The sequence below is a fragment of the Anabas testudineus genome, chromosome 13 (assembly GCF_900324465.2).
Source record: "Anabas testudineus chromosome 13, fAnaTes1.2, whole genome shotgun sequence".
NCBI classification, from domain to species: Eukaryota; Metazoa; Chordata; class Actinopteri; order Anabantiformes; family Anabantidae; genus Anabas; species Anabas testudineus.
The window spans coordinates 24,156,663-24,170,491 of record NC_046622.1 but is presented as its reverse complement, the minus strand read 5'-3'; the positions used below and the strand labels follow the sequence as shown (position 1 = coordinate 24,170,491).

Below are 13,829 nucleotides of genomic sequence, written 5' to 3'. Positions count from 1 at the left end.
AAGTTTTAGTGTCAGATACATTTTAGTAAGGATATCATTTTTAGAGACTGGGGTAGAGATTTTAAAAATACACAGCTAAAACTATGATTGGTGCAATACTATAAATAATCTAAAGCCTTGTACCCACAGACTTCTAGTCTTGTGATTGCTTCATAAAATCCTCCCTGCAGAGAATACTGTGCTGCCCGAGGCTGTGAAAAAATGGCCAATGTTGTGTTTTCAGTAAGTGTAAATTTTCTTCACATTTAGCTGAAATGATGAATTAGTATTGCATAGGAAATAAAGCTAAAATGCCCTCCACATCTGCTTCTGGAGTTGAAAAGCGATTACACAGAAGTTGGGGGTCATTCCAAAATTATTTCAAAACTAAAACACACATAATCTGTGCAAAGAAAAGAATCACTTGTTGTTCATGTATTATTTAATAAGCTAAGAATTGTTTTGAATGGGTTTGAACTCCATATGCACACTGCCATGGTGGGATTTGGAATAAATAGTGTATTTAAAAAAAACCCCAATGTGTACTGTATTTGTGTTTAAATGTGCACTTACGTATGTTGATCTCATTCTGCAAGCAAAGAATATGTGTTTATCCCCTTAACAATGCACGTTTGTGTTGGAAAGCAGTAGCCATGAGGTCAGTGGTGTCCCAAAGAGAGGATGCAACTCAGGTCACATGGTGGATTGCATCTTTTCAGTATGTCTAAAACATGTACTCTGCATATAAAATACATTTCTCCACAAACCCCCCTTCTTTTCTTTACAGTCACAGCAAATGTGTTGCTTGAACGCATTTGCATTGTTCGTCATGTCGAATATTAGAAGAGATCTTTTTATCCCATTTTCTGGATGGATGAGGTGCATTTATCTGTTTATGCTCCAGCTTTAAACTCTCTTCTATTAAGTGCACTAAAGGAGTGCATGGTAAAAGTTCTGCGTTCTGAAAAAACACAAGACACATTGCAATGATTTCAGCAGCTACTGATATTCAATTACAGATATAATTCTCTACCTCTACACTGCATATATTATGCTTGGAAACTAGTAGCCTATCCTCACACATATTGGCCACCACATTTACTTTCACACCCCTGGGCAATTTAGTAAATTTGCCTATGTTTGTGAAAAAGAAAGCAGAGCTCAGAGGAAACACATGGACACAGGTAGAGCTTTTAAAACTCTGGTTTATAGCCATAATCGTATGCTTGTAGGCAGTGCTGTGCAAAGAAAAAAAGTATCTGTCAAAATGTTGACTTTACAACCATCCAACTAGGCTGATATTGCGCTTAATTTAAGAAAGAACCATATTAATCCCGAAGTGAAAATGCTTTGTCTTGCTGCAGCTGCTTCTACTTTCTACTCACAAACAAACTAAAAGGGAAGGAAAATAACAAAAAACCTCAATAATAATATAAAAATAATTAATAAAAGTTGTATAATAAAATGAGGTAAAATGCTGCACGTTTCCTAACAAATTAAAAATTACTCAAATTATAAAACTTGATCAAATTTATATTTTTATATTAATTTATTCATCAATGTATTTTAGAAATGTCCCACTCTTTCAATGGGTTTTTAGGAAAAAATAAATTGAGAGAAAAAAGTACAAATGAGCCATTAATGTTTGTCCTAGAAATCACAACCCAAAAAACTGATGTGAACTGTAGAACGTAGAATATAATAATGAATACTTGATCATTACTATTACAACTACTTGTTATAAATCATCTACACTGGCTATACTCATGCCAATGTTCTGTAAATAAGGCAGATTGTCTTCCATATCTTCTCTGCTTCAGTTTTTTTTTCTGCTCCCTGTACTGTACCACATCAGATTAACAGACAGGATGTCCAAGCGCCTTTTTCTCTAGCTGTATTTAGTGTCTGTATTTTGTATTTGTTTCTGTTGATTACTAATCCTAGCCTTCAGCCAAAGAAACTCGTTCTGTTTTTCTTAGTCTCACTTACTCATCATTTCTCCTGAATGGTGACTGCCAGCTCCCTCCAATTCTCTTCTCTCACATAAATGGGCTCTGGACCCTCTGTCTTTAAAGAATGAAGACTGAATATTTAAAGAAGACTAGGTCAGGCTGTGGTAAAGAGGATACATTTTCCAGCAATGTGGAATTCAATCTTTAGTCAGCTCCTCACAGTACGATGTAACCTCTCTCTCTACAGTACCAGAGAGACTATTAACCAATTTAGAAAAGTAAGGATTGTTCAGGGTACACGTGACAGATCACAACAGGTAACATTAAAAAATCTGTTGGCCAGTTAGCAGCTCACTGTTGATGAATAACAATAGCTTAATATGACAACAAGTGTGTAGTTTGTACCTGCATGTGTGTTCAATCTAACACTCAACCTGTTTGAAAACTTGTGTAGGTGTGTACTAATTTCATGATTAAGATGCTTTATGAAGTGTATATTGTATTGTGGTCAGTGCTAAATGTTTACCAAAAGAACCTCTGAACACATGACTGAACACAGTTAGATATACAGACATATATTTCTAAATTAAAATAATAATTCAATTTAATTTAATTTATATACCACAAAATCACAACCGCTGTCATCCCAAGATACTTAACAGTGTAAGGTTTAAGACCTTACAAAATTTTCTTGCATCCTGAATTCAAAAGAGATTCTATTCTGTTGTTGTTTTATGATTCAGTCTGTGAAGACAAAAAGAAGCACACAGTGCAGAAGAAGCCTAGGGGTCTGTATCATGAAGGTAGATTAGCTGCCCCCTTATCCAGCCATCTTTGAGATCACTCAAGTTTTTTTGCATCACAAAGCTGGATTACTTTTAATCTGCATAGAGCATGATGGTATCACATATTGAGAATAGATTCTTCATCATCGGGCAAAGGAGAAAAACATTCTCAGCAGGACCATTATAACAATTATTTCTAATTTCTGTATACCTATACCTTCCATTTTTTTATGTGATTGTACTGTTCACAGTTTAGGAAACTATTTTTTGCTTGCTGTATAACCATATTTCTCTACACGTATCACTGTTTAATCTCATACTATTCATTCATAAATATACCAGAGACAGAAAACCTTCTGTCAAGGTCACCTCTGATTATTAACTCCACTTCTTTCATATGAACATGCTTGTAGCAAGAGAGGAAAACCCAGGCTTCGCAAACCCACATGGTTTGCGATACCAGTTATCCAAGATGGTAAATATTAGGTTCAGGCATGCCAGATTAACTCCAAGTTAACCTGATATAGTTGAACTCACTTTGTGATACAGGCCCCTAGTCTTGGTGGTGACTATGAATCACAACATCTCTGGATCAAAGAGGGATAATTAAAGAATTAAAACATTTGTAAGTGGAAAAAGGTGACTTCCTGATGACAGAGGAAGAAACCAAAATAACGCACATTATTTATTCTTACATACGTGATCTAGAGCTGTTGTTGAGAGTGTAAACAGGGGTTCCTTATGCCTCTCCAGTTTGAGAATGAAGAATAATAAAAGCAGTTATAAATTTTCCACTCTACAGTATTATCTGCTGTAGGCCAGTATGCCTTGATTTTCACAATGCATTTGGGAAATAGGTTTTTGTATTAGCCCACACTAAGAGAAATCAGCCAAAGCAAATTAAGAAACACTGCTGCTTCTTTACTGAGCAAGTTGGAACTTAGTATTAATGCCTGTGAGGACTGGGATTCCAGGCTGTAGTATTATTCTTTTTCTCTTCCCCGTATGTTCCTCTATTACCCCTTCTTTCTGCCCGCCCTCCCCTGCTGGTGTTAACAATACATGCTATTCCCCTGTAGCCCAATTTAAAGCAGGCCAGTCGATGAGTGGTGTCAAAGGAAGACTGGGGCTGCAGGCTTTTTATGGGGAGATATCGACTAAAATAAAGAAATCATGGTCAGCACTGTTGAGCTCCCCAAACAATAAAAGCATGTGATGTGCTATTATGTGAAAATCAATAGCTAGCGGGTGCAGGGCTTCTTCCTTCTGTCTGCAACTCTGAGTTCTTTGGATGATGGCAGTTGCATGCTGACTCAGTGACAATAATTAGACCAGGGGAAAAAGAGCTCACATTGACAGCAGCATGGGATCATCTTATAATTATTGTAAGGGAAGGTAAGACCTTTGGTGGAATGCTAATTTGTGTTTGTACTGCTGTATGCGTGAGAAGATATTTTATTTTGTAGCCTAATCCTTAAACCTATCCTTCACTAACACACGACTAAGTAGTTAACTAGAGATGTGATGTTAAAAATCCGGCTACCCACATCTCTCCTAACTCTTAAGTTTAAGTCAGTGCTTCATACTAAGCTGTATGTGTATCTGTATGTTCATTTATTTGTATAATCAACTTGTGTAAATCTATATATAGTACATCTGCTATATTTGTAGTTTCATTCACAAATATACTATACTACCAAGGACTTTATTAAACACTTGATAACCAATACAGCAGGAATAAAGATCTGAAGTAAGCACACACACTCAGGGACATCAAAATGTTAAAATCACAGTCAAAAAATGAGAACATAGCAAGTCACATCATTCAGAATTATGAAGCCCCATCAGGAAGATAATTATAAAGAGAGTCTATAAAGAGAATCAGGGGTAACTATTGTGTTTTTACACTTTCCCCTTGTTGAGGTCAAATCACATTTAGATTGAAGATTGACAAAATAAAAGCTTTTAAGAACATCTTTACTCGTTTCAGTTACTGAAAGTGAAGAATGGTTAGTGTGAGCAGGATTTTTTAACTCTAAAAATTCCAGTTTCCTGGCTTTATTAAATGTGTATAGAAATATGTATAGAAGACGACACTGGACACTATACATAGAAATATGTATAGAAGACGACACTGGACACCACAGCCTTATAGACCAACCGCTGGAAAAGCGACAATAACTATGGCAACAACAACAACAATGGCAGCCTACAGCGTCTTTTTACAAATGCAAAAGTGTTGACTTTTATTATGATTTGGACCTGTATAAATAAAGTGAATTGAATTCAAACTGTCACTCCAGGCCTACATTGGCATCTAAACAGCACTGCTCTAATATGATTGTGCTTGTAGTGATTGCTATGGATAGCAATTAAATTGCATAATAAATTGAATTATCTAACAGGTTTTGGCAAACAAAAACTGTGCCTATGTATTTTTATTTAATATGTTCAGGATCAACATATTTGTTGATAGTGTTGATTATAGTGCGTGTAAGTCTGAAAATGTGAGATCTTTTAAAAAATGACCGGTTTTAAGGTGGAGTGAGGTTGCATGAGACCCGGCTGTAGGTCATAGGAAGTCAGAATCAGTCCATCTTTGATCTTCAGTCCTGAAATTAATCCAGCAGACACAAGTGGTCGGAAATTCACACACATGTGAGTGCACACACACCTTTACTGGTTTAACTGCTAAGTGGGAACTGCTCCAGCAAACACAAGCAAGACAAAACACTCTGTTTGTAACACTTATGTCACTTATGTCCAGGTTTACGTCACAGACAGTCAGAACCAGAACCAGTCCATCTTTGAGCTTCAGTCCTGAAATCAATCCAGCAGCGATGAACGGTTGGAACCCTGCACACGTGCGCACACTCACACACACATTCTGCTTTGCTCAATTGTGGGTGGACCGCTCTGGCAAAAACAAATACAATCACAGTTTGTTTAGATCCAGAGAGCAGGGATTGGGCCCTGGAGACTTGACAACGTCATTTCAAGCGTAAACTTTGAGTAAGCCACTAAGGGACTGGTTTCTACAAACAAAAGCAGGACGTGCACGTCTAACATACGTAGTGTTTGTCTAAATGCACCATAGAGTTATATACATGTACCAAAATAACCAAAAAGTGGATTTTGCATAATATGGGCATTTTACAAGCACAGATGGCTTTATAAAAACACAAAGGGGGGGTCAATTATAGGAATTGTGATACTTGGCATTTTCTAATCTTGACTGATGTCAGAGACTTAATGTTCTGTGCTTTTGGTTCCAGTCATTCCTTTCTCATCAGTGTCAATAGAGAAAAAACTAAATAGTACTGAACAAAACTTAGCCATAAGATGAAGGTCGGGAAAGGTAACCATACACTAACCTGGGACCTCCTGTTGGAGTTGCCATTTTCACTGTGACCTTTTTTATCTGTTACAATGACAAACCTTCAGTCATGGCTGGCCATTTTAGTCTAATTTGCAGAGCATCCTGGCGTGGAAATTGGACATGGGGGCAGAGGTAGGGCCAGGTCGTTCTGCCCTTTTTCGTGCTTCGGTATCATACACACAATTTCATGGTTAGTGATCAGTTGCACTGAACAGACAGCTGACCTCCACTTCCCTCATCTCTCAGTATCACACTGGAGGTTGCATAGGTCCAGGTGTTTGTCTGTGTGTGTGCATCTTTTAGTTCAATATCATGGTCAGCACATTTTGGCATTGTTTTAAGGTTCGGGTTAGTTTGCAATGTTAGAGATCAGGAGCAAAGACATGACTAATATCAATAAGTATCTTCACAACTGAAACAATTGTGTGTGTGTGTGTGTGTGTGTGTGTGTGTGTATTCTAGTGTCTCCTTAGTATCACTTTCCACTATCATTTTCACTGTTACTCTAAGAAAATCAAATATTAATCCAGATCTATCTCAGACATTCTGAAATGTTATGGGAGCCACTCACCATTTTATTATTGATTTCATGAAAATGGATCTCGCAGACTTTCTCCACCACATCCTCAATTTCAAATGTTACAAAGCCAAAACCTGCAGAGGAGACAGAGGGGCAGAGAAAAATATGGTAAGAGAAAAGAAAGAGGGGGCAAGAAATATGGAAGAGGGGATACTTGACCATAATTCCACAAAAGCATGATCTGCTTACATGTACAAACATTCATTTCTATCAATTACAAGGTGGAAATTGACCTTTTTTCCTTACACAGAGGTGTACTTTCCCAGGTTCACTAAGCTTTATAGTGTTGGTGCAACAAAAGCCCTGCAGAGATTAAAATGATAGGCATCTCAAATCTGGGTGGAAATGTTTTGGTTTAAAGTGAGTGAAGAAAATGCCGAACAAAATGACCACAGGCACCAGTAAAGAACTGATGCTTATAATAACCTTGCTTATTTTTCGGACAGAAGGTAATCAGCTTAGGCCTGAACTAATGACAAAGCATTTTTAGCATTATTACCCAGTTGTAGGAGAGGTGTCCCGATCATAACTGGGTGAAGTAATACAGGTCATTCAGCTGATTCACTAGAATTAACTGATCATTGGCATTTCATGCAGAAATATGGGGCAAACGTTTGTGCTGCATGTGTTCTTTACCTCTGTGAACCATGTTAGCTTCAGGGGGTTGTGTAATAATTCCAATCACTTACATAGTTAATTATAATGGGGATCAATCGATTCATGCTCACATACAAAGAGGTACTGAGGATGGGCTCAGCCTCCTAGATTTTAGTAGTTTAGATTTTATAGCACAGGAAACAACTCTTTGTCCCTCACTCTGATTGGCTGGTCAGGTGGTACAAAACTAAGCAGCAGCTCTACTTTCATTTACTTTGAAGCAGGCTGGAAAACTCTTTAGCTCTTTGTAACTTCTGCTGTGTTTTCAAGTTCCAAAACCAAGAGCTAATGCAAATGATAGTTTAGGCTTTTCATACCAAAAGAACATGAAAGCAAAAACACTTTCTCAGCTGCAAGTAAAAGTATGTAAGTACAGCATAATCAGGAAATGTACTTAATGTATTAAAAGAACAGTAGTAAATAAAGAAAACATTTTCCATCATTGTTATATTATTATATATATATATATATATATATATATATATATATATATATATATATATATATATATATATATATATATATATATATATATATATATATCACTCACTTATCATTAATCATGCATTAATGTGTAATGCATGTGTTACACATAAATTCATGGATTATGTGTAAGTACTATTTTGCTGTTGCAGTGGAGGCGGAGGTGTTTTAAATAACTTGAACTTTCAACAGCTTCTTCAACACAAATTGTACTTAGAGAATGAGAAATTAGAATCCACATTAGTAAAAATCCGCAACATGATCTGTTGTTGACAAACAAACAAAAAGTTGCTAATCTAGTTTAATTTCTGTGTCTATGCTGAAATTTACAGAAACAAACCAGAAAGCCAGAGTTCCTCCTGAGCTGCAGCACACAGCAAGATAGTTATGACAGTTGACAAATGACAAATGTGCAAACACATAAAACCTCAAGCAGAAAAATGAACGCGTGTACTGACTCTAACAGTCTGTCTATCATTTTTGCTGCACCCCCCCAAACAAGACAAGAAGTTTGATTTTGCCCTGGGGCCTCTACCATTTCTACCAGCTTCCATAAAAAAGCCCAGCCAACTTTTGGCACATTTTAGTGCTAAGTCACAGGAAATAGGGAGTAAAGTAAATGTTGATCTCTTCCACCCAGGTAGGGCACTAAGGTGTTTGAGAAAGAGATACGCCTGCAGGTCGAGAGGCTGTAACAGTTTCACAGAGAGTCAGAGGAGGCTTTGCAGTGTTTTGATTAAACCAATAAATTAAAATGTGTGGCACGTATTTTTGATTTGTACAACTTTGTAATGGCAAAAGCATCCCTGAACCTGAATCTCTATGGCAATTCAAACATCACTGTTGCTCATCTAGGGTACTTTGTCACATAGAAATAAGTGGGATTAGGATTCTGTTAGCAACCCTGTTTCCTAAGTATTACATTCCTATACAAATAAACTACAAATACATTTTGTAACGTACAGCCATTGCCCTTGTTAATCAGTATTGCATTGGATGATAACAATGGGTAAGGGGCTAATGGTAAGAAATGGTCCTGAAGTAGTTATTATTATAGAGCAATGCTACAATTTTCAATACCATTATTTAAATTGTTGCAACTCTCAACTAAAACTTGACAATGTGCAACATTCCTCCTGTTAGAGACAAGAAATGTGATGTGAGGAGCAGAACGGCAGTTGTGTGCACAGTGTGGCTCCAAGAGTGGGGTGTGGAGGGTTATGTGGCAGTCAGACACTGACAGCCCAGACACACACACATCGACAGGATGAGAGATGTCAGCTATGGTAGAAATCTACTCTTGGGACACTGTAAATCAAACAGTACTACTAACTCATACACATTATGGGTACATCAATCAAAACCAGTTTTATTATATATAACCCAATAAACTATTAAGTGTATTTAACTAGTAATCCTCTTTTAATTTAACATAGATCAATGTTTCTGAGTGTAGATGGTTTATTGAGTCACAATTTCTGAGTCATCAGGGTGACAATGCACCTTATGTCACAACATTTAGGCTCTTTAAGAAAACTCAAAATGGCCGAGCAGGCTAAAAAGGCAAGAAACAAAGCAAAACTAGCAGAGAAAAGTCAGGAAAGCACAAATTTTCTAACAGCATTAATAGGAAAAAAAGAAACAGTTGCTATGGTTGCCACTACATACGTAATAGCCGCCAAAATCAGGCTTGTTACATCACAATTTAAAAGGGACCAGAGGTTTTGGACATGTGCCTATCCCAGCTGTCACTGAGCAATAAGTGGGGTACACCCCTGACAGGTCGCACGCCTATAACAGGGCTGACATATAGAGACAGACAACCATACACACGCACACTTTGGCAATTCAGACCCACCAATTAACTTCACATGTATGTCTTTGAATGATGGGAGGAAGCGCTAGAGAGTTCTAAAGAAAGCTCACAGACATGGGGAGAACATGTAAACTCTCCACAGAAAGAAACCCAACCTGCGTCATTCTTGCTGTAAGGCAACAGTGCTATCTACCCTCTTTCCTTCAAGCCATCATCAATACTGCCTTCAAAAGATTTGAACGTATGGTCACTGGTAAAAGATACCTCTGACCTTTTTGTGTCTGTCTTTTATGGAGTAAGAGGAGGACAGAATTGTCTGAATTTTAAAAAAAAGGTAAATATTCAGTAATTAATAATAATAATAATAATAATAATAATAATAGAATCAGTGTTTCAGCAAACTATCAAAGTGTAATTATCATATTATTTTAAATTATTAAGTAGTGTGAACATATCTTAAATCATACAGTTGTCCTCTGTGCTAAGAAGGGACAGCGGGGACTAGCACATCTCAGTGCAAATGACACAGGAGAAATTCAGGTATCCATGCTGTTTGCTGTAATTATGTCATCATGGTTTTGTTTCAGGTCACTGACCAACTGTTCTTTTGTCTAAATTGACCAATCAGTAGCACTTCAGCACCATGGCAGGATGTAACATGTGGGGAAGATTTTATGGAATTACTGAATGAGGTTCTGCAGTAGGACTCTGTTTACGTGAAAATTTGAAATGAAGAAAAAAGTCTGTGTTCAAAGCATAAAGGGGCAAAACACCCTAAGTTTCCTAGACACATGAATTTAAAAAGGTGATCAAGAGAAATTAGTCACTTAGGGACATTTTAAAATCAACTTGAAATATAAGAGACCGATATGGGAGAGGCCAGAAACTTTTTATCCAGGACATCCTGTAAGTTCTACTGCACACTGTACATTTACAGTTATGTCACCAAACCAAGTACTGCACATGCATACAGCAAGTGTGCTTGTCTGAAAAACGATGTTATGTTTTAGAATAGCATCAGTTATGCAGATTAGTTAATCATCACAGATCATATATGTATGTGGCAGTAAACAGTGCTCAATATAGGCTGTTGTTTCCTACTTGTTACAGGGAATAATGAGATGGTGCTAAGGATTTTTTTTTATGCCTGCCAGCTGAAATGTTAATCATGTCAGTTAGAAATTAACATGTTGCAAGGTGTGCACTGTCTCTCCTGTCATCAGAGAGCAACACTAGAAAGCCTTGTGAAGCAAACTACTGAAATGAGAAGACTCACAAAAATGGCTAAGATCAAACTTTTTAATTTGCTTTCAACACACAAAAGATTAAACTAAAAAAGGAATGGGCAACAATGTTTTTTTTTTTTTTTGTTAAGAATGGATGTACTGTCAAACTAGACAGGAAAAGCAACAGAATGTATACAGTATAAAAGCTTTAGAGCGTGCCCCAATTCCATGACCCAAGAAATGTAACATAAATATATTACACAGATGTGGGGTGTATTAGTTTGCTAAACAATATGGTCGGTGAGTCTGAGCAATTAATCTTAGTTATTCCATGGCCACATGTTAACAATTAAATTGCCAAAGTAAAAATTCTGAAATATTACACTATTGGTCTTGGTATTTGTCTAGTACAATACTGTTCAAAAGTTTGGAATCACTTATAAATTATTATTTTAGCAAAGTAATTTATCCCAATACACACATCCACCAGGTTGGCCACAACTAAAGAACCTCAGAGGTGTGACTATCAGTGCATTTACATGCACTAGAGTAACTGGGTTACAGTCGTCTTTCTTGAGAAAGCTGATTCATGTAAGGTAGATTTCTCCTGGAAAACTCATATTACTCTGCCATGTAGAAGCATAACAGAGTTTCTAATGGGCTTTCTGCAAGAGCACATGTGCAGGACAAAGGCTGCAGACACTCACCACTCCACCTCAATCGCTGAAAGGAACAGCTAGATTAAAGGAGAGATCACTATCATTAGTGATGCAATCTAGATTTTAAATCAACTCCTCCCGATATTTAAATAAAACTGAAACCAACACAAAGTTCACAGTAGATGTCCAACTAAGTCACTTTTCACTGTGAGCTTATAACAAAAGTTCATGCAGTCAAAGAAACCAAATCAAACCACACAGCACTTTTAGGAACCCTGACCTAGAAGACTGAGAATCTCCACAGACGTTACGTCAAGGAAAGTATAAAATAAATACACTAAAAGGTGAAAAAAAGTGAGCCATGAAATACATCTATCTTGCCAGCATGGTGTTGATTGAAGTATGGAACCGAGCAGCCAATCACAGGCCACCCTGCAGGCAACCAATCATGCAAGTGGATCAGCACAGAGCACAAACAAATAAAATGTCACTCACTGTGACCAGTAGCAGTGGCAGATAATTAGGGCTGGGGGAACTAAGCTAAGGGAGATTAATTACTGTAGTAATAGCAAATAGCTGAAAAACAAATAACTAAATATAATATTGATAAATACATTTGTGGTATGTGGTATGGTATGCATGTGCATGATGTGGTGAGTATTCATGTCATACTGTTTGACTATATAACCCAGTACTAAGCAGTCATCAAATGTGTCACAGAACATAACGTGAATGTGTTCAATTATTGTTCTTCAGTTTCCAAAATCCCAACCCTTCATTTGTGCCAAACAAATGCATTATTTATACAGAATATGCACGACCCTTTCTGTAGTAATCCAAATGTGGAGTGCGCTGAAGGTGCCTTGGTCATTTATTCACTTAAATCCATGGGGCTGATAACTACTTGCAGAGAGAGTGCATCATGCAGTCTTACTCCAACTCTGACTTTATTCAGTAACTTCTTCCTACTCCACTATGTTGTAATGGTCCGAGTCTCAGTTTCTCACCGTTTCTTATCTTCCACATGTTAGAAAACCAAATCTGTGACCAGACTCATTTAATGTTCTTTACAATAAGCATCGACTGTGTTTGAGTCCAAATCATGTCTTAAATATATAAAACTAGCAAATGTTCATCACAGTTTTTTCACAAGTACTGGACCTACAGAAATGTACCATATATCCAATAAGTGTGTTATGTGTCGTGTTCAAGGTCATGTTAAACATCACACTGCTAAAACTTGGTGCCAGTCCCTCTAACATCTAGAGGTACCGGCACCTTCAGGGCAGCTTTTATTCATTTCAGTTCACGGTGTAAATAAGCAAAGGCATCTTAAAGAATGGTCCACCTTCTCTCCAGTATGAAGGGGTTTAAATATAAAAAGGCATAATTATTAAAGAACACTGGTCTTCCGTGTAGACGTGGGCTCTTATTTACTGAAAATAATTGCTTTATAAATCAGCGTGGGAACACAGGTCAGAAAATCACAATTTAAATTCCTGAGACTGTAGTAATAACTCTAAGTGTCAGAATGAGATAACAGCATACATTGAAGCTTGATTCAATCAGATAATCTGAACAGGCTGCCATCTTTGTGCTACACAGCGCTCTATATACCACTACAAGCTCCAGCGTTCTTATGTCAGATAGAGAAAAAACATTTTTTTTTCTCCTTTTCTAACTTATTTTGATGTCAGTTGTTACTTTCAACCTGTTCCTCAATGACAACATGCAATTTCCAATTGGAGGTGTGTAATAACTGCTAGTAGCAATTATCGAGACGTTGGGACGGAATATCACACTTATTAAGATTTGTTAGGCACACACACATTATAGTACATGCGCACAAACACACACACACAGACACAGAGCTGTTTGCAGATTCTCACAAAACAAAGTGAGCAGAATCAAAGCGAGGGTTTTAATGCCAGACCCCATCGGAATCACCAAGCAAATGAAAATAATGCTGAATCGATGGGGTCTTGGCTGACCTTTACATTAGAGCAAACCCTGGAACACACACAGTTATGCTCTCCCAGTGCCCCGTTGTCCTTCAAATGGAAATATGTGTGTAAATAATTTCATGTCAAGATTGTAGATCACAGAGAGTTTCACAGAGAGAATGTCCTGAGCTGATTCGTAGAATCAGAATGAATCCACACATTTCTCAAACCTACAGCACGTACATGGATGAAAAAGCAGCAATACTTTATCTAACAGCACAAAATGTGGGACAAGAGCAACACAGATTATCTCTGCTGAAAAAAACAGCCAGGTACAACTCTGAGCATATCATGCACCATAAAGACATGT

The 13,829-nt window shown here is 37.3% G+C and overlaps 1 protein-coding gene across 8 annotated transcripts in view; it reads right to left on the bottom strand.

The window, feature by feature from the left end:
* The window catches only part of LOC113148183 (RNA-binding protein Musashi homolog 2-like), a 200,322-nt gene that overhangs the window by 60,435 nt on the left and 126,058 nt on the right, over positions 1–13,829 (bottom strand). For all 8 annotated transcript variants that reach the window (XM_026339772.1, XM_026339754.1, XM_026339780.1 and 5 more), the window contains exon 8: positions 6,667–6,749. In XM_026339772.1, coding sequence (XP_026195557.1) covers positions 6,667–6,749 — 83 coding nt within the window. The remainder of the gene's footprint in view (positions 1–6,666; positions 6,750–13,829) is intronic.